The 27,494-nt window shown below is 43.3% G+C and overlaps 1 protein-coding gene across 2 annotated transcripts in view; it reads left to right on the top strand.

Annotated features, from left to right (window-relative positions):
• HUNK (hormonally up-regulated Neu-associated kinase) overlaps positions 1 to 27,278 on the top strand; it is a 35,576-nt gene extending 8,298 nt beyond the window's left edge. The window contains exons 3-9 of one of the 2 annotated variants that reach the window (XM_026044958.1): positions 4,068 to 4,203; positions 6,010 to 6,137; positions 12,336 to 12,471; positions 16,308 to 16,476; positions 17,483 to 17,566; positions 22,451 to 22,631; positions 24,873 to 27,278. In XM_026044958.1, coding sequence (XP_025900743.1) covers positions 4,068 to 4,203; positions 6,010 to 6,137; positions 12,336 to 12,471; positions 16,308 to 16,476; positions 17,483 to 17,566; positions 22,451 to 22,631; positions 24,873 to 25,531 — 1,493 coding nt within the window. In that variant the 3' untranslated portion in view covers positions 25,532 to 27,278. The remainder of the gene's footprint in view (positions 1 to 4,067; positions 4,204 to 6,009; positions 6,138 to 12,335; positions 12,472 to 16,307; positions 16,477 to 17,482; positions 17,567 to 22,450; positions 22,632 to 24,872) is intronic. The other variant, XM_026044957.1, reaches the window with a different exon arrangement.
• The last annotated feature ends 216 nt before the right edge of the window (positions 27,279 to 27,494 follow it).

The following is a 27,494-nucleotide window of genomic DNA, read 5'->3' as shown; positions in this document are numbered from 1 at the left end:
TGAGCAATAATTTGACTGGGAGTAAAAAGAGGTGGAGGAGCGGAGTTGGCTCAAACACTTGCATTTTGTCAAMAGTTGGCGTAAATCTGTTGTTTCAGATCCCCCTGTCCCCTAAGGAAATCCTCTGATTTAATTTTGCAGAGAAGCCACAATGTGATGACCCAAACCCCGTGGCTTTGGCAGCTGATCATCCCAGAGGGATGAGGTTCTCCTCCCTTCCCCACGTGCTCTCATCTGGCTGCACGTGGGGCCAGAGCCGGAGTGGGGATGGCCCAGCTGGCCCTGGCTCCCCAGGCACCTTCCCTCGGGCAAGGTGCCACTGCCCCGCTCCTGCCTCACCTGCACCTCTTTCCTGGGAGGTGGCATCTGTCTCTGGCTGCTGTGCAGACCAGATAATTCACTACTCTTCCTCCTCCCTTTTCATCACATTGCTCAGATCATCCAGTATGTAGCAACATATTTTTTCTAGTTTGTCTTTTTACAAAGGCACTGGGTCAGTTGGCYTTTGCGTGGTCTTGCCCAGAATGTTTTGTGGAGTTACGTGCTGCATTTCTTGCTTAAGAAAAGAGCTATAAAAGCAACTGCAGAAGGATCTCATCTTAATATCTTTGGGATGGGAGCTTTGTTGCTGTGTCTCAAGCAGCAGCAAAYGCACTAGTAGCTAGTGAAACGATTTTTTCTTGTAGATGTAAAAAGAAAGAAGCCAGAGCAGAGAAGGAGAAGGTGAAGAGCGGAAATATAAAATGAAGTGACATTGCAAGTCCCTACCTGCTTGTGCATTTCAGTGAGAACTAGATTCCTGGAATCCCATTCTTTGTCCAGCTGCTTAACACCAGCTTGCTGTCATTGCTCCTCTAGCCAGGTGATAAGATGGTCTGCAATGCATGCTGAGATATTGCTACCAGGAACATTCCCTTTGCTGTGCTAAGTGCACTCATTCTCAGCAGCTTGTTAAGACACAGATCTGAGAATACCTGAGCTGGAAGCGTTGGTAACAGTTCACTTCAGCTGCCAGCTTTTGATGGTAGGTGTCAGAGGATTAATCAGATGCCACTCACAGGCCATGGGMGGCTCTTGGCCTTCCCTTGAAGGACCACCAGCCAGCACCAACCAGCAGCCACCAGCTTATTTGGTGTATAAGTAGCTCTGCTGGCATTCCCAAAGGTGAGACTGTTCCACGAGCCCATGCTTTGCACTAAGGGTTTTGCTATTTGATAACTTTCCTTATTCTAGCAATCAAGAGTTCCATAGATAGTTTCATATATTGCCTTATATCCATGGCTTAATGCTGATTTCCTGGAGCCATTAAAAAGCAGTAATGTAATGTGATGCTTTGACAGTATGAACACTGGAGGCTGTGGAGTTTCCATATCATAATATTTACTTTAGAAAACCAAGGCTGGCCTTTGGTCTGAATTCTGTAGTTAGCTGAGCTTGTTAAAAAAAAAAGAAAAAAAAAGCCCAAGATAGAGACAGTAATGGCAATAATATTGTCTATGCTAGCATTACAATTCTTACCAAGGTAAAAATATATCCTTAATAAAAATCACGCTGCAACCATGATGTGCTGGCACAGTGTTAAGAAAATTCCCCTTTCTTTTGCCATAAAGTCCCTGTGTTTACGCTCATCCTTAATTTCAATAAGCGCTAGTGAAAAGGAGAGTGGTGTAATAGCTTAGAGTAAGTGAATAAGCTAGATATAAATGAATAAACTGTTTACAGTTGAAGCAAATGAGATAGTGAAAGTTTTCTCTAGAGTATACTTCATTGCATTAATAATGATGAAGAGATGCTGGTTCCTGCCAGCTCAGATTATAGCCGTTCTGTACTTTAGCTGTAAAGCAGTATATTAAAATTATGTAGTTTTGAGATGATACGAGAATGAAGTGAAAATCATGTAGAAGTAGGAATTTCGAAAGGTATTTTTCCATTGAGATAACACATCTCAGATGATAGCCAGTAAATACATAAATAAAACAGATCCTCAGAGGTTTTTGAATAAGCCCCAGGGATAAGACATACCCAGCAGAGATGATTAAGCAGTGTCCTGAACAAATTGCTCTCCATCAGCGGCAAGGAAATTGTCCTGATCCTCCCTTGATCTTTACAGTRTTTTCCAGCCAAAGCCCTTCCAGCCCCTGCGGATGTTCCGCTGGGATGCCAGGGACATTGGCTCTGTGCTTGTCCTCCTCCCGGAGCGCCAGGCAGCCAGGCCAGGGCAGCGTGCAGCCATTTGGGCACTCCAGTTCACACAGCCCTCTTGCTGGTCTTGTTCCGTGCAAGCATTACTCGTCTCTAGCCCGGTTTGATCCTGAGGGAACATTCCTGGGTGGATGCACTGTCTGCCTGTCAGCGTGCTCCTAGTACCTTGGGAGAGGCTTGTCTGATTTCAGCTACATTTAACATGGAAGTAAGTGCTGGAAGACACGCAGGGGCTGCTGCGTTAGAGGCACTCGGGTGCGAGATGTGAGTCTGCAGGAAGCAGGACTCAGTAGTTGGCTTCTCCTAACTGCTTTATTTATGGGTAAGGTGGGTTCCATTTTAAGCGTACAAACATTCTGGGAATTTTTAACAAGACTGAATTAAAAAAAAATAAAAACCAAAGATGTGGGTGTTATTAAAAAAACGTTGTTGCAGATGTTATCAATAACGAGATGTTAATAAATGAGAACATCTTTGTGATCTCTCTAAATCCTCTGGATGTATCTGAGTGTCACATATTCTTGCTGCAAAACACTATCCAAGTTTCCTATCCATTTGCATAGCTCAAGCAGTTAGTTTGCTCTTGCCATCTCATGCTTGGCCCATAAGAGGTACCTCTCTGTGGCCTTGACAAATTCATTCTGGCACGGGCTGCCCAGGGAGGTTGTGGAGTCTCCTTCTCTGGAGATCTACCAAACCCACCTGGATGCCGCCCTGTGCGCCGTGCTCTGGGTGTCCCTGCTGGAGCAGGGGGTTGGACTACAGGATCTCTAGAGGTCTCTTCCAACCTTTAAGCGTTCTGTGGTTCTGTGATCCTGCCCCGACAATGCACCTATAAATCACTGCTGCAGAATCAGTTTTCACTGGCCCCCAGCTTTACCGACACCATCCMTCTCTTTGCAAATTCACCTTGCTTCCCCACGTCCAACCCAAGGTGCCTTCACTTTCAAGCCCCTCTGCCTCCTCTCTTGCTGGTGAGACCCAGCTGGAAGCAGCTCCATGGCTGTCGTCACCAAAGGGCTTTTTCATGCTTGGTGGTTCACTTGCGAAGATCCCTTCTTAAGGCCAGCTCACCCTGCAGCTGTGCTGGCTCTGGAGCAGACAGGGCAGGCTGTGGGAACACCCTTCCCGGCGCCAGCTGCCACTTGGGATGGCCAAAGGCTCTTGTGAAACGACAGCCGCCGCCTTGCCACTGCTCGCTCTCCCTGCCAGGCTCTGCTGGTCCTTTGTTACTACTGCCAGCAAAGACCATTGCATACACCCAGGGGCTGGAAATACAATAATTCAAGACAGGAGAAGGGAGGGGAAGCCAAATCAGCGCGTTCTGTTTCTTCCCCCGAGTTTGTCCTGTGCCGTTTCAGAGCTGCGATGCTGACTCTGCAGCCCTGTGTTGTGCATCACCATAGCAGTCCCAGGAAGCAGACAGACCCAAGTCCCCTAAATGTGATGGTTAATTTACACAATTTAGTGGAAAATGGTGAAGATGTAGCACATAACTACTTGGCAACATACTGCAACAGTATAGCCATCTGAGGCAGCCTGAGGCTACTCTCTGCCCTATACACAACATCTAACGTACCAGACAAGTTCAACTGTTGTCATCCAATTCCCAGTGAAATATGGCTGCATCATTTATGCAATTGATAATCATGCGTGCTCTTAAGATTTGCTTATTACTTGTGGAAATGTCTAATTACTTGGTACCTCAAAGGAACAAATTGTATAAAGCTCTTCCATGTGGATGATTTCTTAGGGAGTTTATTGCTTTGTTTTTGCAAAACAAAAGCTTGCTCTTTTCCTTTGTGTTTTAGTGCATTTTTACTGTATCTGTCTGTTTCCTAACTGTATCTCTGTGTCTTTCACAGACTTTGGCTTGAGCAACTGTGCAGGCATCTTGGGTTATTCTGATCCGTTCAGCACCCAGTGTGGGAGCCCAGCATATGCAGCGCCTGAGCTTCTGGCAAGGAAAAAGTATGGGCCGAAAATAGATGTTTGGTCCATGTGAGTGACTTCTCTTCATAATATTACCATCATCTTTGCCTATTGCTCGAATGAGAAACATTATTCTGATGTTTAGCTGCCACAAGCAAAACATGCTGTTGAATTAGCATGAATGCTGTGAACTGTATTGCCCATATATTTTGATTTGAAGTAGACCTTGGCCTGCCTGCATGCAGAGCAATAGCAGGTGATGTGGAGGGATGCTGGAGAGCAGTGTTCATCACGCACTGTGTGTCAGGCTTTGGATGCAGTAGAAGACAGGGCTTTGGCACAGGAGGGCAAACAGCTTGCTTTGTTTTCCCTGAAGGAACCTTAAAMTCATGCATGGGCTCTGGATGTGCTCCACAGTATGTCTGACAAGAAAAGTGAAATGGAGTCAGGTCATAGTTTTGAAAGCATAGTATTAATGGGGAAGAAAAAGTAGCCAGGAAACTTGGCTACTTTTGGTCAGACCTTTGTGAGCTTAATGCTGAAACAAAAGAGTGGATAAGAGTCCCTTGTCTCAGAGGTAGAGGAAGTTGCAGAGATGGTTTTGAGCCAGCGCATTTGAGCAGTAGCACAGTTTAGACTGTGACACCCTCCAACTAGCCAGGTGTCAGTGGTCTTTCTCTCTCCTGGAGAGAAATGAACTGAACATGCAGAGAAATGAAAGGAGCTGTCCTGCATTTAGGATAGGAATTGACTGTGTAAAAGTGCAGTAAAATCAAACAAAGGAGGATCAATGTGATCTCAAAGTCTGAAACTCAGTTGAGTTTTAGCTTTTGGGGTAGAATTGATAGATTTTCCATCATGAGTGAGCTGGGGATAATAAAATTTATATTCCTGTTGGGAACTGTGATAATTTATGARTTAAAAATTTTTATAGTGCTTTGAAAATGTAAAGTACTGTGTAAGTGTTACTATGGCTAAGAAGAATTGGCCATAGATTATATATGAGACAAGGAGAAATGGTAAAATGTGTTTAACAACCTCCATCAAATTCACCTCTCAGTTTGATCCGCTGGTGCCTTTTTATACTTAAAGACTCTTCAGAACTTGGTGTTTTGAAGCCTAATCTGCAGTCTGTGCAGAGGAGAGAGCCAGAGCTAAATTATCATAGAGCTGCTTTATTTTTCCCTGCAACAGTGGGTCATCTGTCCACATCAAGGATGAGGTTACCAGCCCTGTGGGACGCAGGCCCTCTTACTGGGCCTGGAATGCAGACAAACAGCACAGCCATCCTTCTAAGYCATTCAACCTTTTCCAGTAATAATATCCTGTTCTTTCTTTTTTATCTAAGAAAAAAAAAATGTGGTTAACTGCTCCCCTTTCTTGTAGTTGAACAAATGGCTGCTATGATCATGGTTTGTAATAGTGCGCTGCTTCAGTTTCCTTTCTGTTCACATACATTTATTCAGCAGACTGGGGAAACAAATTCTCAGAGGAGAGGAATTCCACCCCATTGAATTTGAAGCCATTTTAGGAGGAAAAAAGAACAAGAGTACTCAAGTCACTTGTCATGCCTAGCTTTGCTGGGTCTTTATAAGTAGTCTTTTTCCTGCTCTGAAAAACATAATTGTTTATACCTAGTAGGCTTTGAGTTTTTTGGGGCCCCTACAGGCCAGTGAAAATCCTTGACCATTGAACTGGCACCTCTATAAGCAATTTTCTGGGAATTCCTGCCCAAATTATGAAATGCAACAGGAAGGAGGTTTTGGAGGGCTGCTTCTTCGGCCTTTTGTAACAGGTATCAAACCTTAAAGCAGAAAAAAGTACAGTAACTAAATACTGTGTTTTGCTTTTTGTTTTCTCTCTGTTCTCTYGCAGTGGCGTAAACATGTATGCAATGTTGACTGGAACGTTACCTTTTACTGTGGAGCCGTTCAGCCTGAGAGCTTTATACCAGAAAATGGTAGACAAAGAAATGAACCCGTTTCCCACTCAACTCTCCACAGGTAATCGAGGGAGAGTGCTCAGGTCTGCTTGCACTCTGTCAGCAGCAACCACTGTGTTGAAACCTGGTTTGGTACCAACCTAGAATGCTAATTGCAAGAAATGTTCTTCTTCAGTTTAGTCTCCAAAAGATTTGCAAAAGCTGCCGTGTAAGAACTTTTGCTTTGACTTTTGAACATAAGTTGGAGAAGTGCCAAGTAGTAATGGATATGAGAGAAGAACAAATCTGTAAAATCTCTTTCACAGAAATGGTCTGTTTTAAGGGTTTTTAAAATTATTTTGGTCATTTATTTTAGTATTGGGTCTGGATGCATGAACTCATTATTTTGAAATAATTTTGTCATGATCTGAGTTGAGTGATAAGCTGCTTTGAATTAACTCATATTTATTATGGAATAATCAGTTACACACAGAAGGTTGTTGTGGGATAGCGACCTACAAGAACCCTTTTGTGTTCAGAAAATGAGAAGTTATTTGTGTTAATACTAGTTGTATTAATTCCTCATTGAAAGCTATGTCACTAGGCAACAGAATTATTTTTAAGCTTATAGCAAGATTGTGTCAGTATTTGGAACAAACTCTGTTTTATACTTAGGTTTTATTTTTGTAAACTAGATTTTATGTTCATAGAGAGCTTCTATTCTCCTTATCTGTCAGACTGTTAACCAGGGACATTCAATGAATTTAAAACATTACAAAAATAAAAAAGAGCGAAAGAGCATATCTTTTTACTCAGTATCCTGATGATAGCAACCATTGCCATGAGGTATAACAAAAAGCCTGTGAAAGTTATGTCTCAAGATGAATTCTCCCAGTGCAGCTTTACCTGTGTATGCAAAAAGTAGCTAGTTAAGGGTTTTCTCACAAAGCTTGTCTGTGGATCGAGTGGAGTGTGCTGCTGTTTATTCTCCCAGCATCTGCATGAAGTCCAGTCCTTCTGCCAGCAGTTCACGCTGCTGGCATGCTGTGAAGCGATAGCTTTACAAGTGAGCTGGGATGCTGCAAGGCTTGCCATGTGTTTGACAAATTACTGTTTGGTATTTCCATTCTGGAGAATTGCCTTCAGGATTCAGTTACACAAAGTTGCCATTTTAATGTTCTAGCACATGCTCTAAAGCCCCACTGAGTAAATTAAGAGCAAGATTATATTGACTGCTTCAYACTGTCCTGGCATAGGTGCCAAAGTCTGCAGCAATTGCAGCTCCTCTTGAATTTGGGGACTTTGGCTCACTAGYAAAAATATACCAAGTTTGCCAAAAAATGTACCAAATTGGCCTGTACCAGTGAGACTTTCCCAGTAGAGATGCTACACATAAGCCATACACTGTGTTCAAAATATGGACTGTCTCCCTGATCATTGCTTGCTTTCAATCACAGTAGTCTTTAAGTAGGAGACTTCACTGACTTTATTGGGATAAGTGATGTGAGAAAGGTTGACTCACCCACGAAAGGCTTTTGGAAGATTAAATTTTATGTAGCAAAAAAAGGTAGTCACTGCTGCCAACAGACTTCTTTCTACTCTTTCATTCATCCCAGCATTTTATTATGGAGATTGGATTTTATCACAGTTGCATTTCTGTAGAATTCATAGCTTACTGACATTATGCTCTCCAATGAAAACAGTATTTTGTTTCTCCTGTGAGAAGTATAGCAGTTTGAACTGTCAGAGATGGAAAATTAATGGAATAGATTTAAACATGTTAACCTTTACTCACTGTGAATAAAGGTATGCATCCATTCTTGATTGAAGTCAACAGGCTTGCACGTTCACTGACTTGACAAACTGTGATTTAAGATGACATTTGTTCTTGCTGCTGTTAGTCTTTGGGTCAGTAGATAGCAACTCCACACKCCTCTACTCTGCAAATTTTGATACTATTTAACCCTTAGGTATTTAGATCTTTTACTTCAGTCTACTTTTCTATTTTTTTTTAAATTCACTTAGGGATTTGAGAAGAGAATTTTTGCAGTAGACTGTGATTGTTCAGTATATTGTCTTTCTGCATTTAATCTTAYAGTTACCAAACACACAATTCTGTCATGAAAGTAGCCATTCCTATCACTGAGCAAGAGTGTATTTTATTTGTATTAGTTAAAATCCTAGGTAACCATGAGCACCAAAAGCAACTGTGTAGCAACAGAGAAAAATGGGGGTTAGTGTTTGATTTTCTTACTTAGGAAACCATTTTTCATTAGCTTTTACAAAACATATCTTAATATTGATTTTAGGTGAGCAGAGTTCAGTTGTTAAGGAAGTTGATATTAACCTTGCACGCATTCCTTGTTTCTCAGTTTATTGCTTCTGTATGTTTATAGTTCTCCTTTTTGGAGTGAAGCGAAGTGAAGACTAGAAGAATACTTCTAAAGAGCTGGTTTTGTAGATTCATAGTTTCTTTGTTATGCAGGCTTTGTGATTTCTGACTGCTTGTTGTATTTTCTAATGTTACAGAATCCCATGTCTGTCATAGCAGATAGTTTGAAAGATAAAATTAACCCACGTTTCGTCTTCAGTCTTTACAACCTTGTGATTCCCCTTTTAAAGCATATCAAGCACTACACCTACTATCCTCCACAGCATGTGTGAGCATGTATTTCGTGCTTTTGAAGCAGAAAAAAAGAACATTGCTTTTTATGAGAGTTAAGACATTGATCATTCAAACTCTGGGAATACATGGTTCATCTGATGGCTTGTATCCTGCCTGTGAAATATAGAATGTTTGCTTATAGTCAGTGAAGTTGGTCTTAAGAAGTTACTGCACCTTGGCTAGAAGTTTTCATTGACAAGAGCAAAGAGGCAGTCTGGTCCAGCAGAGGAAGGCCTAAATTCTTTAGAAATGTGGGCAAGCATTTATCCACGCTCATATGGTTTGGAGAAAGGATTTTGTTAGTTTACTGGTAGCTGTATAAGGTAAAATGGTCTCACATTATTTTACCTGTCTGTTTTTTATAAGCAGGAACTGTATAGCTGACCCCAACCAGGCACGCACTTGCATGTGGCATTCTCTAAACACAACACTAAGTTTTTCTAGTCCACAGCAAGGAAAATGAAAGCTGAAGATGGCTTGTAACCCATGCTCCGAGTTCTCTCTCTATTTCTGCTCCTTACTGAGCTTAATACACTAAAGGAAGTTTAAAGAGAATTTCTGTTTCTCATGAAACTGGTCTTGCAATTGTCCAGAGAGCAAACTTTGCTCCCAAATTATACCCTGGAAACAAAAATTCCATCGTGTGCAGGTCACTGGCTAATCAGATTAGTGCTGTCCTTGAGTTCATCACATTGCCTTACATAACCGAGTGTTGCAGGGACGGCTCACAGGATCCTTTGCTCATGGAGCTACTTGGTTCAGCATGAAAAATGACTTTGGATATAATGGGTCCAAAAATCGATGTGTTAGCTTCGTGGTTGCTTCCTAGGGAATTAATTTTGCACAGCTAACCAAAACAGTTCCTCACTTCCTTGTGCTACCTAGCAGTTCAGATGAGCAAAGGTGCTGTTCCCAGTCTCAGCCGCATTGCCCGGGTCCTGCCAGCTAGCAAGCCGCCCTGGAGATCCCTTGTCTCTGGATTTAATTTCTCCCAGTCTTCTTCTGTTGATCTTTATAGTGCTTCAGAAGCTTCATTTAATTAGTCTGCCTTTTGCAAAAGAAAAAAACTAAAACGATTTTTTAAGGAGAATTTTGCTCTGTTGGGATCTAAGGAGGAACTTGCTCAGAAACTGGGTGGGTTGTGTGCAGTTGGTAACAGAGCAGCAGGGAAATGCTGGAAAGACGAGGACTAAAATGAGCAGACAGTGGATTAGTTGTTTCCAGTGTGGAGGACTCTGCTCCCAAGAAATGTGATGTGAGGGCTTTCAGGATACTCGTAGAACAGTCATAACATCAACTTGCAGGAGATTTATGGGCCTGGATGCTGTCTCCTCCTGCTACTCCTGCAATATCGCTGCTGTGTGAAAATACAGAAATATTGGGAGAGATTTAAACTGAAGTATCTCACATAAATCAGTGATCTGTGAAGACAAAAGGAATCCAGCTCATGCCTAGCTGACCTGGTAAATACATAATCATAACTCTCTCCTTCTCTCTCCCAATTATAAACTTCTTGTCAGTAGGCCTGCGCTGAAATGGATAGTCTCTCAGGGGCCTTTCCGACTGAGACTTGATTTTTACAGGATGTTGAACATAGWGGTTACACAAGCTGTGAGGAGTCAGCACCTATCGAGTCTAATCCTGATTTATTGGACAATCCCTCGCTTCCCTGTGTGCCTATGTGCTCTGTAGTGGCGGTGCTTCCTTAGGTGGGAGCGGATTCATGAGGGCTTCCTGAGCCAAAAGTGCTCGAGGAGACAACCCACATGCACACAGAGCACCTAGTCTTGTAGATGGGAATCTTTTGAAGGTGAGGGCCCTGTGTCTTGGTTAACATTTATGCCCTTTTCCAAAGAACACATCATGGCCTTTTGGGCAGGCATGTTTTTCCCCGTGCATGGGGCATGGGGATGGGGGCTCGCAAGGGTTTGCACTGCTGTTTTGGTGAAATGTCACCACTCTACTTCAGAATAAAGGGCAGGCTGGAGTGTTGTGCAAGTGAGGCCACAGGTCTGTAAAGCAGAGTGGGAGAACCAATTCATAATTTCATAATTTCATTGCATTACAGCACTTCTAGTTTGGTATTCTTTGTATCGCAAACATTTAATGGTCTTGTCTACACTTATCAAGATCAGCTGATGTAACTGTTGGTGTGGCTCTACCACAGCTTACCTAGAAAATGTGGCTTAACCCACCAAAAAATCCCCATCTTTTGCAGATAGAATTTAATATGTTTTCCAGTTATATGGATATAGATAAAATAGAGCTTTTTGGCAAACTGTGCCAGTCCTGAGGCTCTATCAGTGAGAGGAGCAAATTACTCCATATGCCTGATCAGCAAAGAAGTTATAGCAAAGCTTTTATACACAAGCCAAGCTCCTATTTAATCTAAAATACATCTTAATTGAGTCCAAACACTTCAGTTAGAAGTTCAGTTAAGGTAACTTGGGAAACTGTCTTGTGCCACGTGCAGAGCAGAGCAGTGGCCATGTGCTGCCAATGCTCACTTTCTGCACTGGGTTCCTATACAGATTTCTTCAGCAGGCAGATGAAACGTGCTCAGAAGTGTCTAGGACTGTAGCTCTGATGCAGAATAAGATTGAAAAAACTCTCCAAAATCTTGATCGATCTGTCTTAGAGAAAATTGTGCGGTAGACATCACTTCTGTCTTCTGCTTGCTGTTGGCTCCATCCAGGATTCATTTGGCGTCCTGCTTGACCATATCCATCTCCTCTGCAAAATTATTCTGCTTTAGTTTATCCTAGAACTTAGTGTCTTTGCAGAGAATTGTGCAGAGGACATAATTCTTTACTATCTTGTAGTTTGTAAAGTAAATCCATCCTTGATAATTTGACTAATAAAGGCTAGAACTTGTTAAAACAGCGTTTATTTTCAGCTCAGATATTGACTTCTTGTGGGCATTTAAACAAATCACTTGACTTCTTTTTTCCTGACCATAGCAGAAGCACATGACTCACTAATGTCAGAAAAGTATTTTTTAGATTTTTTTGCAAGAGCTCCCTGAGGGATTGTTGAATGTCATTGAAAGTTGAAGGTTCAGAATCTGAAAACAGAACAGAGCCTATTAAATTTGCTGTGCTCTTTTGGTTTGGTTAAAGCCTTCTGCAGCTGATTGTAGTTTGGATGGAAGCCAGAAGAGAATTTGTCCTTATAATGTTAATGGGAACAGCAAACCCAATTCTCCTTGTCATTCCTTCCAGCTCTGCATCCCTGCCATCCTCTCCACTCATGTCCAGTTCATCTCCTTCTTCTTTAAACACAGGATGAGTGACTTGCTTGTGACCTCACCTTCTTGTCCTCAGACAAGCAGGAATTACATTTTGGCTAACCTGCCCAGAAACTTCAAACAAGCTCTGTACCAAAAGATGCTTTTTCTCCTCTCTTTTATGGCTCTATATATCATTGTATATTTATTTTCCTTACTAATCCCTTGTCYGACTTCTCTCTTTCTCAAGGACGGCGAACCATAAGGAGAAAATTCCTTATTATATTCCCAGTTAGCTAACTGTAAGAGGGGAGCAGTAACTCAACTACTGTGTTAAGTCCTAAAGCATGTGACATTGCTGTTGTTTCCTTTCCTTAATGTTTTCACAGCGGCCGTAAACTTTCTGCGATCTCTGCTCGAGCCAGATCCGGCAAAGAGACCCAACATCCAGCAGGCGCTTGCAAACCGCTGGCTTAACGAGAATTACCCTGGGAGACCCCCACCTAACGTCACGTATCCGAACAGGTATGGGAGAAAGAAGGCGGAACAGCCTGGCAGTGTCTAAGCACGTTAAAGCACTCGRGACTCGGGTGCTCCCTGTTTCCCTGCTCGTGTGACAACGTCCCACCGTATTCCTGGGCATTGCTTTTGGGAGGCAATATGGGAGGTTGCTAGGGTTGTCTGTCAAGTGTGTGTTTCCTGAATTGGTCAAAAGTGCTTTTTTTAGATTAGAAGATGGCATGTGATGTGTTTGCAGGGTGGCCTGAATGCAAATCATATGATTAATTGGCTCAAGACCCTAGAATGGGCATGTGTTACAAATAGGTCATCAGTTTTAATCTTTTCGTTCACTGTTGATAGAGCTGTCCTATTTTTCCCATGGAGACAATGCCTGTTTGTGATAAACATCTGAGGTTCTGTGGATTAGGTAAATATTATGCAAACAGTGATTAGGAAGACCAGGTTTAAATGATCTTGCTTTGTTGATTCTTGAGCTTGAATACGTGTGCAGTGCTGAGGTGACTAAATGCAAACAGATAGCAAGTCTCATGGCCAGTCAAACATACATCTGGTGAGAAAGGAAGATATTTGTGGCCCACTTTGCACAGAATTAATCTTGCTTATCTTTAAACATTTGCAGCATAGAGTCCACACATGAACCACTCAACTGGAGCTTTGAGAGAGAAATAAGGGCACTTTTGAGGAGCGATTCATCAAACCTCTTTTTGATTCTGCAAGAGGGTGTTTCTCTCWCACGATTGTAAATTAAGCCTCTAGCAACTCACTTAGAAATACTTCTATATTTGAGTAGATAAAACCCCTTTCCTTTATCAGGGACCTTCATCTATATTCAGCACAAATCTAGTACTTTTTCATTGCTGGGGGTACTAGCCTGCAGGACAAGATCTAAGACAAAAGACAGTGACTTAAAGTCTAAGTTTGTCTATGCAAAATTTCTGTCCTGCCTCACTAAGAGGCAAGTCCTTAAGAGGAGACTTTTCCCTTATAGTTTATTGAAGTGCCAGAGGTCTAATGTAGCATAGGCCTAGGGTGTGAAGACTGAACCTTAGCTGAATATTTGTACCAAAGTTTTCCACTCAGAAAGGATTTGGTGGTCACCAGCTCGGTCATCTTTTCCCAGAAGCAGCCAGTCCTGTAGGCATGCTCTATTTGTGCTTTCAGCATTCATTTGAGGACAAAAATGTGCTAGTAGCCAACATTTTTTACTATGAATAAGGTGCTGTAGGTGCAAGCTCTATGAGGCTGGAAGGACCTCCAACATCATCCCCTTACTACTGAAGTGGCTGCTCTATAGAGGCTGCTCTTTAACAAGTCTCCAGCTCTCAGAATATGGTTGGATGGATTTTGAGCAGCATGGATGCCTCTTGTCCAGAGCGATGCATCTGTAGAAGCCATCCACTGAATTTAGGAGGGCAGATGTGAAGCCAGCTGCATTCAGTCCTCAGAACGACGTGCAGAGAATATGAAGGTGTCTGTCAGAGCAATTGTTTTGCAAGGAGTAAGGCTGCAAATAGGCAAGACTTATTATCACAACGTTAGTGCCCTGAATTTAAGGGCAATTGAGTTTATTTGCATAATCTGCTTTACAACAAAAGGATTTTCTGAGTTTCCATGGTGCACTGGACTGTACTAAAGTATGGTACACATGAACATTTTATGGTAAAGAAGGGGAAAACATGTGTAAACTGAATGAGTCATTAAGCTAATGAAATTGCTGTCATAATGAGCGTAATCAATCTACTAAACATGGCATCTGTTTAGTGAATGTAAGTGTAACTGAGAGCTATATGGGTAATATAATTCTCTTTCTGCATGTATCTAATCTACAGAAAAGGGAGGAAAAAAGGAAACATGGCTTGAATGTAATTTCAGAATTCTTTTGCATTCGTAGGTACTTTTTTGTGCCTATTTTTATTTTTTTGTTGTTGTTGCAGTTGTCAGATTTTTGTCAGATAGCATTGGAAGCATCCAGAGAGTTAGTGGAGCATGTTAGCTAGGCGACTTATAGGAGAGGCTGGTCTCTATTAAATAGAATAGCTGTGCAATGCTATGGAGTGCCCATTAATCATTTGCTCCCAAAGGCAAGGTGAAGGTAAGAACAGATGAAAACACAGCGTTGAACTAAAGGGAAGGGGCATGTGTTTGCTCATGCAGGTATGTTTGTGTATATGTGGTGCTAATAAGCCTTTCGTATAAAAACACTTTTAAAGGGACTATCAGTGCAGAATGCTACTCATTGCTATTAAAAAAAAAGTTCCTTTTTCTCATTATTTGATATCAAAGCAAGAGAAATCTTGACACTCCTTATATCAGAACCCACTTTTTGTGATGAAGTTAGTGAACCTGTAAAGGATAAAAGCTGTGCAGATTCTTTTCTATCATTTTTTGGATGTTTCTTCAGTTTTATTGGCTTATGACCCAAGCTTGACCTGCCTATAATTTGTCATAGTGGAGATTGATAGGGAAAATCTCCTTCAGTTTGAAATATTTGAGGCCACGGCTTGTCTCCTTTTGAGCTTGGCTCATGAAGCATCACTTGAGTTGGCTTCAGCAGTGTTTCTCTGAGGTTTTTTTTTTTTTTGGAGTATAAATCTGAGTAGATCCTTGTAGTTCTGAAAAGCCCACCACTGAATTTGTAAGGAATAATTCTGTCTCTTAATGATGCTTTTATGACACAAATGAGAAACTCTGTTCTGTTCCTTAAATCCTCTTCTGTCATTTTGGCAGTACTGTCTGTTGTTCCTGAGACAGGAACAAGGTATGGAAGGGGAGAGAATGGAGATAAGGGGGAAACAAAAAATTGCATTTTCAAGAAAATATTCTCCCAAGGTTTCTAAAAGCTTGCTTTTATTAAAGAAATTCCCTAAAGGCAAGTAAATATTTCTCACTTTGCTGAGCACTTCAGGTAGAAGTTGGGGTCTGATACAAGAAGGATATGGGTAACATTTAAACAAAGTCTAAGAAATCTCAAATAGCTGTTGTTTTCCCTTCTTTGGCATGTTTATTAACACTCTTCACAAAAGGAATGTGTGATTTGGTTTTTTTCCTTAAGCTCATAAGCAAAACTTATCTTGGTCATTGGGCCTTACAGCATCTGGACAGCCAAAGAAATACAAGTATCAGACCCGGTCTGATCTCGAGGGATTCCTGGCGTTGCAGGTGTGCAAAGCAGTGGAACARCAGAGCAGAACTGGGAAAGGTAGCAGCAGGCTATAAAAAAACCCACGTCACCTAAGCTCCACTGAGTTGTTTCAGCCAGATATTAGACTAGATGTTAAGAGTAGGGAATATCCTTAAACAAAACAAAACCCATCACTTCTTTTGTGATGAATGGGAGTTGATGGGTGCATGTGAGAATCTGGCCAGCTCATTGGGATAGCTAGATAGGAGCAGAGTTCTTTGGGAAATCTGTTTTTAACATTATGCTCCTGCTTGTAACACACATGTATAGCAGCAGTGTCAACATTTTCAGAGCTGCTTTAATAACCGTCCCTTTATATTTCTCTTCTCTGGGATGAAATTCCCTTGCTCCTTAGTGTAGGAACATTGGGTAGCAGGTAAAGGCAGAAACACGTTGGTGTTTGCTTACAAGCAAAGGGACATTTCAGAAAGGTGAACGTAGCTGCCAGGGGTGGATTTTAGCCCTTTTTCTTCAAAACCACACGGAGACTCTTGAAGGACTTCACTGGCCACATCTAGGGTGAGCTGGGCGTCCCGAGCACCCTGATGCCATCTCCCCACGTGGCAGGACAGCCGAGAGAGGCCGCCCGTCTGGCCAGCCCGGCAGGGCGAGTGGTTTCCGCGGACCGTGCCCACCTCTGCCTCTCTCCCTCGTGCAGGATCCACCTGGAGGACCTCAGCCAGAGCGTGCTGCTCCATATGACCGAGAAGCTCGGCTACAAGAACAGCGACGTAATCAACACGGTGCTCTCCAACCGTGCGAGCCACACACTCGCCATCTACTTTCTGCTGAATAAGAAGCTGGAGCGCTACTTGGCAAGCCTAAGGGTAAGCTCTGCCTCGAGACCATTCCTTGGACAGACAGGGAATGAGGGAATTAAAAAAAAATGCTACAAGTTTTCCTTTGTACTAATGTTTGATCTCAAGGCTTAACCTGAGATTTTCTCATTTTGTAATAATAACTGTGAAAGGGGAATATTCCTTGCACACTAATAACGTTTTTTTTTCAGAGAGGAATTCCCCAGGCTGCAGAGATAATTGTCTCTAAGTCTCAGGAGTCTGCATTTGCATAGAAGAYGCCCCCCGGCTTAGCATCTTCGTATTCCCTTATGGAAAGCCAACAGTTGCCATGCAGAGCCTTACTGGCGATTGCAGTGCGCTGTGTCAGTACATCAAGATAGTTCTGCTGCTGGAGAGAGCTGTAGCACAGTGTGATTTGCTTCAGGAAATTAAGAGGAAGGCTAATGGCTACTGAGATTTTGGAGTTTTTTTTAAATGAAAATTTCAAGGAAGGCTGTTCGTGAGAAATAATGGCAATATGGACTCTGTTGATCTCCTGTGGCTCTCCCTGGCCACAGAGTATGGCTAATGCTACTTATTCAAATGTTGTGGTGGGCAAAGGGCAGAAAGAGAAGCAGCACTGTCTTCCCTTGGTCTCTCCACCCAGCTGACTATCTATGGCCTGGGGAGAAGAACTGAATGGCCACAGTCTGTAGTTTTCTCTGTGATTATGTAGGCAGCAACGTGGGCTATATGGAATTTTCTTTTTAACATATTTGTTTCTTACAGAAATTATCCCTCAGAGGCATTCTCTAACAGCTTAGTAGCTTTCCTTTTTTTTTCTTTTTTTTCCTCTCATATCTTTCAAAAAGCATGTTTTAGTGATGATGCCATTAATGATATTAAAATGTAATGGACTAAATTCACCCTGTCTGTAAGTTGATGCAACTCCACTGAATGCCAGCAGTGGATGTGGTCCATTAAACAGTAGTTGAACATTAGTTTTTGCTAATTATCTTATGTGCTTTTGTTGTCTCTGCTTCTCTCTATGCAGAAGTCTGAAGGCCAGGACAATATTTGCCACAAGAATCAACTGTACCAGATAGAAAAATACAAGGCAAATAAAGACTCCTATGAGGTAAAGCTCATTAAAACTTGTTCAAGTATTTTGAAAACAGACTGAATTTGAGCATCCCCAGTATGGTGGTTAAGAAAATGGRTTTCTGGACCTGTGGAGAAACCAGAAATTGTTCCAAGGCCAGAAATATTGTGAGGCTTGCTTTACAAGAAARCAATCCAGTTATTTGTTCCAAACTGTGCCAAGTTGGCTTGGGTGCCATCATTAAAAAGAATTGGATGATGCCTTGCCCATACAGGATAAATAATCACCTCGATTTTCTTTTGAAGAAGAGAAAGGCAAACACCTAGAGTATAAATTTAAAGGTGACTTTCAGCTCCCGTGAAGAACATAAAAATGCCTTTTAGATGCTCTGCTTAGCAAAATCCGTACACTTCTTTAGATGGCTCCTAACTTTCATTTTGAGGCACAAATTGGCAGTGTTGCAAGAAGGCCACAGCTAACTGAAGACCCTGTTGGGTCAGGGCATATCAGCACAAAACTCTGTCCAGCTTAATATTTTGCTTCTTGGCAGAACTAGTATGGAATTAGCTCACTGCCTTGGGAGAAACTTCCCTGAATCACAGCAAAGAATTTACTTTTTCTCTGGCTGTCTCCAGTTGTTCTGCCTGCAGATAAAGAAGGTAGTTTATTCTAAAGGCACACTTACTAGATTATAGACATTTTTCAATGTCTGTGTTTTTCTCCTGTTTTCACTCTGCCAGGCACTAAAACCAGACAGGTAGTTTGTGCCTGCAAGTCTTATCTAACAGTTGCAACACAAATAACAGGATTCCTGCAAAGTGTGCCTATTTCAGAAGCTCCTCTTCAATGTTAGACTGATGATCACAACCACGAACGGTATCCTTAAAATTTACTTCTCAGACAAGAATTGCAGGGGCAGATAGATTTTATGGCAAGTTCTGTTTATTTTAAAGACCGCTTGCAAATTTAATAACGAAGCTGAGTTGCAAGCCAGACGTAAGTATCACAGCAAAGTGCTTATCATGCTTTACTTACATAAATCAAAAACGCCGTACTTAAAATGCATCAGCAGTGGGCATACTCAATGAATATAGCGTTTCAAAAGGCTCTTTGGCAGGTGCCTTCAAGCAATTGCAGCGCAGCCTGCCCCTCCAAACGCGTGCAGGTGCCCTGGGTTAATGCCACGGTGCTCGCTAGCTCAGATCSTTCCTGCTGCGGGTGCAATGGCTCAGAGCAGGCAGCAAGGGCCACGTGCCTGTGCAGAATGGCATTTTGGCTTTTTTTTCTGCATATGTGCCACGTGTCAGGGAGCCTGCAGTAAGGCACTTGCACACCTGTGCAAGATCTGCCTTTCTGCAGCCCAAAGAGACGCACGTGGCTCGTTTTGGTGCTCTGCCTGAAATCCCTGCGCCCCTAGGAGAGAACTGTCTGGCTTTTGTATGGATAATTAAAAACTAATGATAGCACCACTGTCTGACCTCTGTTTTATTTGTATGCATACAAGGAGATAAAGGTTGCTTCCAAAGCCTGTTCTGCACTCAGAATTAGTTCCAGTGTAGCTATTTAGAGCTTGAGGGGGCGTTATTTTTTTCTCAAAATAGTTACCTTGGTGTAATCCTAGTGCAGACACTGTGATAATACTACAGTATATTCTCTTTCTGCATGGGCATAGCTCAGTAGAAAGCATAATTATATCATGGTAGCTGTATTTACACAAGAGAATTGTGCACCCGTTGCTACGTGAGGACAGTTAAGGCAGCACACCTGGGTGAGCGGAGCCCCTGAGAGGCTGTCGCAGTTTGCAAGATGGGCAGACGCTTCTCCCAAAATACCCTCACGTGGCCGGGAGCGCAGCCTCCATGCGATGCCGCGGGGATCTGCTGGGGCTCAGCTAAGGCAGACTCGTGTGCTGGAGGTTGGGTCATCCCGTCACCCGCAGCTCCCAGGCTGATCTGGGGAGTCCTGGTCCCTCCGTGAAGCGCGAGGACCGGGTAGCTGCACATTGCCATGGAAACGCCTCGGCGAGAGCTGGCCGGGATCCACGGAACGGCCGCCCGCGATGCCGGCGACATGAAGCACGGCAGCAGCGACGGCTCCCGGAGCGCCGCCGCGGGCAGGGCAYGCGCTGGCCACCTTCCCACCCCRCGGGCAGGGGACACSCTGGCCACCATCCCACCCCRTGGGCAGGGGAYACGCTGACCACAATCCCACCCCGCGGGCAGGGCACGCACTGACCACRATCCCACCCCTCGGGCAGGGGACACCCTGGCCACCATCCCACCCCGTGGGCAGGGGACACGCTGACCACGATCCCACCCTGTGGGCAGGGGACACGCTGAGTGGTCAAGGCCCCAGGGCTTTGTAGCTTTAATAGCTTGTGCCGCGGTCCCACGCCAGCACCAGACCTGGCCAACGTCAATCCTGGCTATCTCCATCCAGACGCAGGGATCACAGGGTCGAGGTCAGGGCARGAAACAGCAGGGGTGACGCAGCGGCAGCGCTGCCCGAGCGCGGCTTCCCGAGCGGGACAAGGCAGCATTGTGTGCCCGCGCGCGGGACGCGACCGGGCAGCGCATGCGCCGCGCACCCAAGGGTGGGCTTCCCTGTCGCTGCCCCAGGGGAATCCTGCCTTCCCCTCTTGGAATGGAAYCGCTTTGGCACCTTGGGAGCTCAGGGTTTTGCTCGTTTCCCCACCCGCGTTTATCTCCAAAGAGAAACAACCTTAGTAAATCTAAATAATTAAAAGGGCATTTACAACATCCGTCCAGGGTAACATAATTCACTGCTAATACAGGATATGTGAGTTTTCTTTTTCATGGCTGCTTTAATCTGTACAATATGAGTGTGTTGCTGCTGCTAATAAAGCGTTACAGCTGTGCGAAAGCCAAGCCGGGGCATGTGGCGTGCGGCCCCGAGCAGAGCTGCCGAGATCTGGCCTGGCCCTTGCACCATTAGGCTAAAAATACTGCAGCCCTGAAATGTGCTGGGTTCTGACAGATGCTGCAGCAACCGAAATGCAAATTCCTTGTCTATCCAAAATAGCAGAAAACGGTTAACTTTTTTTTTCTTTAGTTTGRCTCCCTTAGGCTTCATACATTCAGGACTTGGTCTCCTCCTTACAAGTACCTGCAAAAARATACGCTTGGTAGAGCCCACCCTCTGCTGAACGTGGCAGCAGAGTTTCTGTGCCTTGGGAGAAATAAAGTAGTACTGTGAGTTTGGAATTAAGCATGCAGCTCYCACCGGCTTTATCATCATCCTGGCCTGTAACGCTCACAGCATTATTAGTAGTAATGCTGGTGTGGTTGTACTGCTGTAATTTCTTCAGCGTTGGGGTTCGCTGGAGCTCTGCCTTCTGACTATGTTACTTCTGAAAATTCAAGCCCAGCAGTGACTGGCACAGTCTGTGCAGGCCACCACACTCTGTCTGAGCTCTGGGAATGCTTTAAGTCAGTGCTGGCCTGTTATTTTCCTTTTATGTATCTTAATATGTTGCCAGAGCTGTTTAGTGGCTCAGGAGAAATTGAATTGTCTTCTACTTCTTCCCGTCCCTCCTCTACATGTATACACATTACTTTGCTTTTGATAGCTGTTGATAGGTTTTCTTTTGAAAGAAAATGGTCAAAATAACTAGACTTATGTCAGTTTGCAAATTTTGGACAAAATACAGGCCTCACTGCAGAGCTGGAGGAAGGAACTCTACTTTTCTTTTTTTTTAAGCCTTGCAGTTACATTGACTTTTTGATTAAGACATATAACAAAACATGTTGCTCAACTGAGAATAGCAGTGACAAAAAGAATGTCACATAGATGCCCCTCTAAGAAAAGCAGCACCAAAGCAATCAAAACAAACCCCCCACTTCCTGGTGATTCAGCATAGCTGTGTCTAAAAGCAGACCACACAGTTTTGCCCAAGGAAGGTGGGAGATTCTTGAAGTCATTGAACAGGAGCAAAATATGAGCCACACATTTGATGCTTTATTTTTAGAATTCAAATGAGACTTTTGGCTCCCCCTGAAATCAGTGACAGATAAAGTGTTATGCGGTTTACAAAATCAAGTGATTCATGTTTAAAAATGCTAGAATACATTTTCATCATAAAACAATACTTTAAGAATTGAATTCCCTTTAGAGATCTGGGYCCACGATATCTATTTCTTTCCTCTGCCACTGCTAGAAAATAAAACTTTTTTTAGAACGTGCGTATTTGCAATCCCACCATCATATGTCCATGTCATCGTCATGGCTTATGCCACGCAGGGCTCACTGAAGGTTTGGGTTGTCCAGCAGTGATCTTCTATTCCCTGCATCTTGTGCAGTCTTCTTGCAAAGACACCATAAAATACTACCAGAGCTGGGTTTAATACTCAGCTTGCATTCATTCGAGGTGTACCCATAGTGTTACAACATAACATGTATGAGGAACCAGAGCCTGTGGTTGTAGACAAAGGCTGTCGTCCTCATGTTTAAAGAGTTTAAACTTTTCTAGAGCTTTTGCAAGTCACTTTTTTAAATGTCCGAGGAAGTGCAGTAAGAGGAAATCAAAGACCTTTTTCTATGCTTAAATGCAAAAGCACATTTCAGATGCGAAGGAGCAYAAGTCTGCGTGTGCTTGCTTCAGCAAGGTCTCCTAGGACAAATAGCCTTTGAAGAGAAAGCATTCCCTCTTTTAACTTTCTGAACACAACTTGGACATTGCGTCAGAGCAGATGGGAGCCATGAAATCATGTGACAGGGATCAGAGGAAAATGTGASATGGAAGATTTAGTTATTTTAGTTAGCCAGGATAAGTTCCTTGTAAATATATCTTTTTAAATTTGGCTTTAGTAAGTGGTGTGCTTATTGTTTCTGGGGGTTTTAGGGTCATTTAAACTTCCATGAAGTAAACCAAATTGTTCTTGTTTGTTTTACAACTTAAAGGACAAAAAACTCAAAGAACAAGAAAAGAAAGGGGAGATCCTTCACCGTCCACCCCCAAAGAAAACTGAGAAAAGTCCAGTTTCATATAGACAGCCTTCTTCCTGTCTTATCTCACAGATACAGAACACCAAGGCTCTGCTGAGGGACCGAAAAACCACCAAGACCGGAGGTACGGAGAAAGGTTAGTAAGAGAAATATCACAGCATCTGTCTGCCTGCATCCACCCAGGTGAATGTGTTTGCATGGCTATGTGGCATTAGTAAGAGTCTTGTGTGTTGTGTGTTTGTTAGTAAATAGGCATGTGATTGTGCTTACTGTCTGCTCTGGAGGTGGTATGTAAAAGAGGATGGAATAATGCAGCCAAACGTTGAGCAAAACATCCTGAAGAGACCATGACAGTGCTCAGCAGTCATGAATCCTTAGTTTTATTTCTATTTTTATTTGTCAAATGACAGAAATTCCACAGTATTTAAAAAAAAAAAGCCTTCTTTCCTTTTTTGTATGTACTTACACAAAATCATCTGTACTTCACATTGGCACTTTGAAAGCATCAACACCCACCCCAGAACAGTACTGGGTTGCTTGCTGACAAACCAAAGCTCATAGAGAAGCTTCTCTTTACCAGCGAATAGGTTGGGGTAAGGGAGGAATAACAGGGCTCAAGGAAAGAGGTTGCTGAGCTGCAGGCGAGATCTGGTATCCAGAGACTCCTGAGTGAATTAGGGGGCAGGTAGAAGGACACATGAGTGGGATCACAGGGAGTTTCAGACAGTAAAAGGAGGAAAAACATCAGCAGGAAAAGGAAAATATGAGACAGCTCAAGGAGAGAAAAACACTAATGCAGGATAGAATGTAGTACTGCATATGTAGGCAGGAGATGTAGAAGAGGCAGAAGGTGAGGCCGCTGGCTCCTAAATGATGGTACAAGGTGAGGAAGGTAACCGTAGATCACTATGGGGAAATATGGTAACCAAAAGGAGGTAATTTAGGCTTGTGTTTTATGGTGGCTGTCATGTACTTCCTCGCGGCTTGATGGTTTATTATTTGACATGTTCAGCATGAAAACATGTCAAACCGGTGTTCATCTGGCAGTGCAGGCACCTCTGCTGTAGGGCAGTAGTAGACCATAGAACTGGTCAGAGATGGGACATACCTTTGCAGAAAAAAAAAATATTTAAAAAAAAAAAATCACGTTCAGAGTTTGTTACTTATTGACAGGAGAGAGCACAGGGAGAAATAACCGCATTCATTTTTTTGTCACTGTAGGTTTCTCCCTGCTTTTTGAAATGAAACCTGAAAATAATTCAGAGCTCAGCAGAAGCATTTTTCTGCTTATTGAAACAGTGCTTTGACATATATCAAATCAACCAGTCAAATCATTTTGACCAGTTTTAGAAAGAAACGAGTCAGATGAAACCTGGACTGCCTCTCCCAAACAACTCTCAACCTATGTGATTTCATGCCATACTTCCATTCAGGGCTCAACCCCTGCCAAGCCCATCCCTTTCAAAAATCCTAAAGAAATGCCTGTGAGATTTGTGGCTGTACCCTGAGGTCTGGCAGACCTAAATTATTTTGGATCTATATTAGAAAGTCTAAGACTGGAGAAACTCATGGACAGTGATTAACAGCCAGTCCAYTCTTTCCAGTTGGGAAGAAGATTTCCAAAGGAGACCGTAGCAAATTAGTCTCTTTGGATTGTTTTTCATAAACACTGCAAAATGTGTTTTTTCTTGCAACTAGCTTGGCAAAAATGAGTGCCAACATTCTGCAGGAACGGAGTGGATCTTCTTCGTGAGCTGTTTTCTATTATTGGTCCAAATCCTGGAAAGACTGTTCCRTTTATGTTCAGTCCTTGCTGGGGAAAATTCCCACCGAAGGCAACGCAGCAAATCTGTTCCAACTATAACAGCCTGAATCTGGCCAATGCAGTTACTCCATATTTACATGTGTGAAACTAAGAACAGATTTTGTTCCAAAATGCAAGTAAAGGCATTAGGAATTAACTCACTGTTGCCCCTTATGTCTATAGGTATGGCAGTGAATAAATTATGCAGATCCAGTTAAAACCGTGCAAAGCTGTGATAAAAAGGGAGAACTGTCAGATTTCTCAGATGTTGCCCAGGAGCATTTAATTAATGCAAACAGCTGAAGACATCTGCGGTTTTCTGTTTCGTGTTCTTGTCTTACTCCTCCTGCCATTGAGGGAAGTGGCAGATAAATTATCCATGAAATTATTATGTAAATATTGGATATGAGCTGGGGAATCAGGTTCTTAAGCYCTGTGCCGTGTGTATCGTTAAGACCTGAGATTTGCTTTCGCTGGCACATTTGTCCTGCTTGGTGGCAGGTGAGCTCGGGTACTGTCTGCCATGAATCAGAGAAGTCATTTGTGCTCCTGACTCCTGGTTTTCTGTTGTAGACTCCACGAGTGGGTTGAGCCCTTTCCACGAACCTGYGGCAACCAAGACGGGCTGCGTCACTTCCAGTTCCCTGGAATATCTCGAAATCCAGCAACCGCTTCCACGAACACCCCGGCTCCTCAAGAGACAGGATTCCCCACAGCAAGAGCCCGCGAGGATTGGCAGCCAAGGGAAGGACTCTCCTCTGATCCTCAATATTGTTCATTCTTTCGAATCTGTTGACAGAGAGGACCAAATAGACCAAGTTTCCCCCTCGCATCAGTACCGCATTTTAGGCTCRCCAATAAATTTTCCTTACAAAAGCTCAAGTGAAAGGACACTGTCCCCACTTTTCCAGCCAGGAAGTACATCCCCTGCCAGAAGCCCCATCCATCCCACCCAGGTCTCCTTTACGTATGACGAGAAGGCAAATCCGGCGAGAGACGAGGCTGTGTCCCCCACTCAGCTGGTCCCCAACAACCCCCTGGGCAGCCCCAACTGTGTTAAAAGCCGTGGCCGGTTCCCCATGATGGGCATCGGACAGATGCTGCGCAAGAGGAACCAGAACATGCAGTCGGCCAGCGACAAGCCGCTGGAAGCCCGGATGCCGCCGCTGCAGCAGATGAGCCCCACGCAGATCTCCTTTGGCGCCGCGGAGGCCATCAACGGCCAGTGCTGACCCGACGTGCCAGGCCTCGTGCTGCTGCTCCCTGGCACCTTTTCTGCTTTGAAGGAGAAGGGAAGGCCACAGGCACGTTGCTGTCACTGCATGAGAGACCTGCAGTGGTGCAGCTTAGAAAATCCGCGGTCCACATGTAAGGAAGGGTTTGGCCTACATGTTCAAGTTGTTAGAAGAGGGCCCTGCTTGTGCTTTTAAGGAATATTAGCATTTGGCGTTTGACTGTACAGTGAAACAGGTCTTGAAAGAGCTACATGGATATGTGTTTTCCGTGCTCTGAAGTAGTATTGCAATAARGTTCACTGGAAGAACAGCAAGTGTTAGCAGCTTGAATGAGCAATGATGTGATGCACGTGGTGCCATGGATGCTGGTCCCATCCAGGGCCTGTGGTAAGACTGGCCTTGCTCCATCTGTCTGTGCCCTACAGTGGATGGTACTGACACAGGCGCTCATTTGGCTCAAGAGGTGGAGGAACTCAGAAAACCCTTTCCAAACTCAGCTTGCTACAAGTGCTTCCGAGAAGGAAAACAAAGTTTGTGGAAGCCCGAATAGGGACACGGGTGCCCAAGACGTTCAGAGAAAGTGGGAGTATTCAAAGTCAAAGCAGATCTTAGTGTTAATTACACAAAAGCAGCTAACAGTAGAATCATTTTTTTTTCTTAAAATGATAATAGAATAAGTGCTGTGACTCAAAGGAAATATTATTACTTAAAAATAAATTTCATCAAATGGAAATCTACCCCACTGAGAGCCCGTCCCTTTTCATATATATTGGATTTACAAGTGGATGCTTTAGACAGTAATCCAGATTGCAATATGCTGTGTTTAAATGATCCAGTCACCTCCAATTTTTGTAGCTGTACTAGTTCCATGGCACTCTCACATGCAGGATTGTCTTAGCCCCTGTTATAGCAAAACAGCATTGGACATACTTGAAGGCTTTTCTGAGAGACTGCAGTGAATTAAAAAGACTCATAAAGGACATGTGAAGCAGTACCAATGCCATTTTATACTGCAAGGATGGTAATGCAGTGGTTACCAAAAAATTAAGTATTGATACGAGCTGTGAATATTGACTTTCTTAAAAGGCAACATGTTCTGCATATTGGTCTTGGTTTTCTACGTAAATCATWCATCTGAGAAGCCGGTGACATTTTTTGGTTCTCTTTTTTGTGTTTAAACTGTTTCTTATAAATTAGAAGGTTTAGCCAAAGACTTCGCTTTGTGTTTGTCCGTGTTGTGCTTGCGTATGTGTTTGTGTACATGGGACATCTCGATGATGCTTCAACTAATGTGTTTTCCAAGTGGGTTGCCCTTGGCCACATATATTTTATTACAGCCCACCACTTAATGTCATTTCAGAAAATGAGGCAGCAGAGGCAAAGATCTGTGCCTCTGATCTTTTGCGTCAAGATCATCTGTAGGAATCCAAGTCCTATTTCTATCTGTATTATTGAAAATAATTTTGCGGCTCCATTGCTGTGTTTTCTGTTCAAATACTAAGAATTTCCCCACTCAAAAAGCCCTCTTGCGATTTAATGATTTACAAAGATTAGGGGAGGAAGAACGCTAGCACAGGTAGGTGAAAGGCACCTAGAGCCCGTACTTCAGGGTGTTTCTCCTGACTCCCAGTTTAAAAAAGGGCCTTTTGCTGCAAGTTATGAGAAATAAATTGCAGGATAATCGAAATACTGACAGACCAGATAGCTAATTTTGACTGCTTGCTGCCAGAAGCAGCAGAGGAGCTGGACCGGATGCCCCGGAGAGGGCCCAGCTCATCCCTACAGCTGGGACCACCAGCACTCAAGCTGGTAGGTGGTTCAGTGTGGAGGAGTTTGTGTGCTTCTTATTGCACTCTTCAGTGTAGTGAGAATACCTGCTCCTGGGGCTGGTAAGCCCCCAATAAGGTTAAATACCTGTAAAATCCCAGTATATTAAAGGATGGAGGTTTGAAAAATGTCA

This window comes from Nothoprocta perdicaria, unplaced genomic scaffold, assembly GCF_003342845.1.
Source record: "Nothoprocta perdicaria isolate Ctin4 unplaced genomic scaffold, notPer1 scaffold_391, whole genome shotgun sequence".
Taxonomy (NCBI): Eukaryota; Metazoa; Chordata; class Aves; order Tinamiformes; family Tinamidae; genus Nothoprocta; species Nothoprocta perdicaria.
The sequence above is the reverse complement of the archived record's forward strand: the minus strand, read 5'-3'. Positions and strand labels throughout refer to the sequence as shown.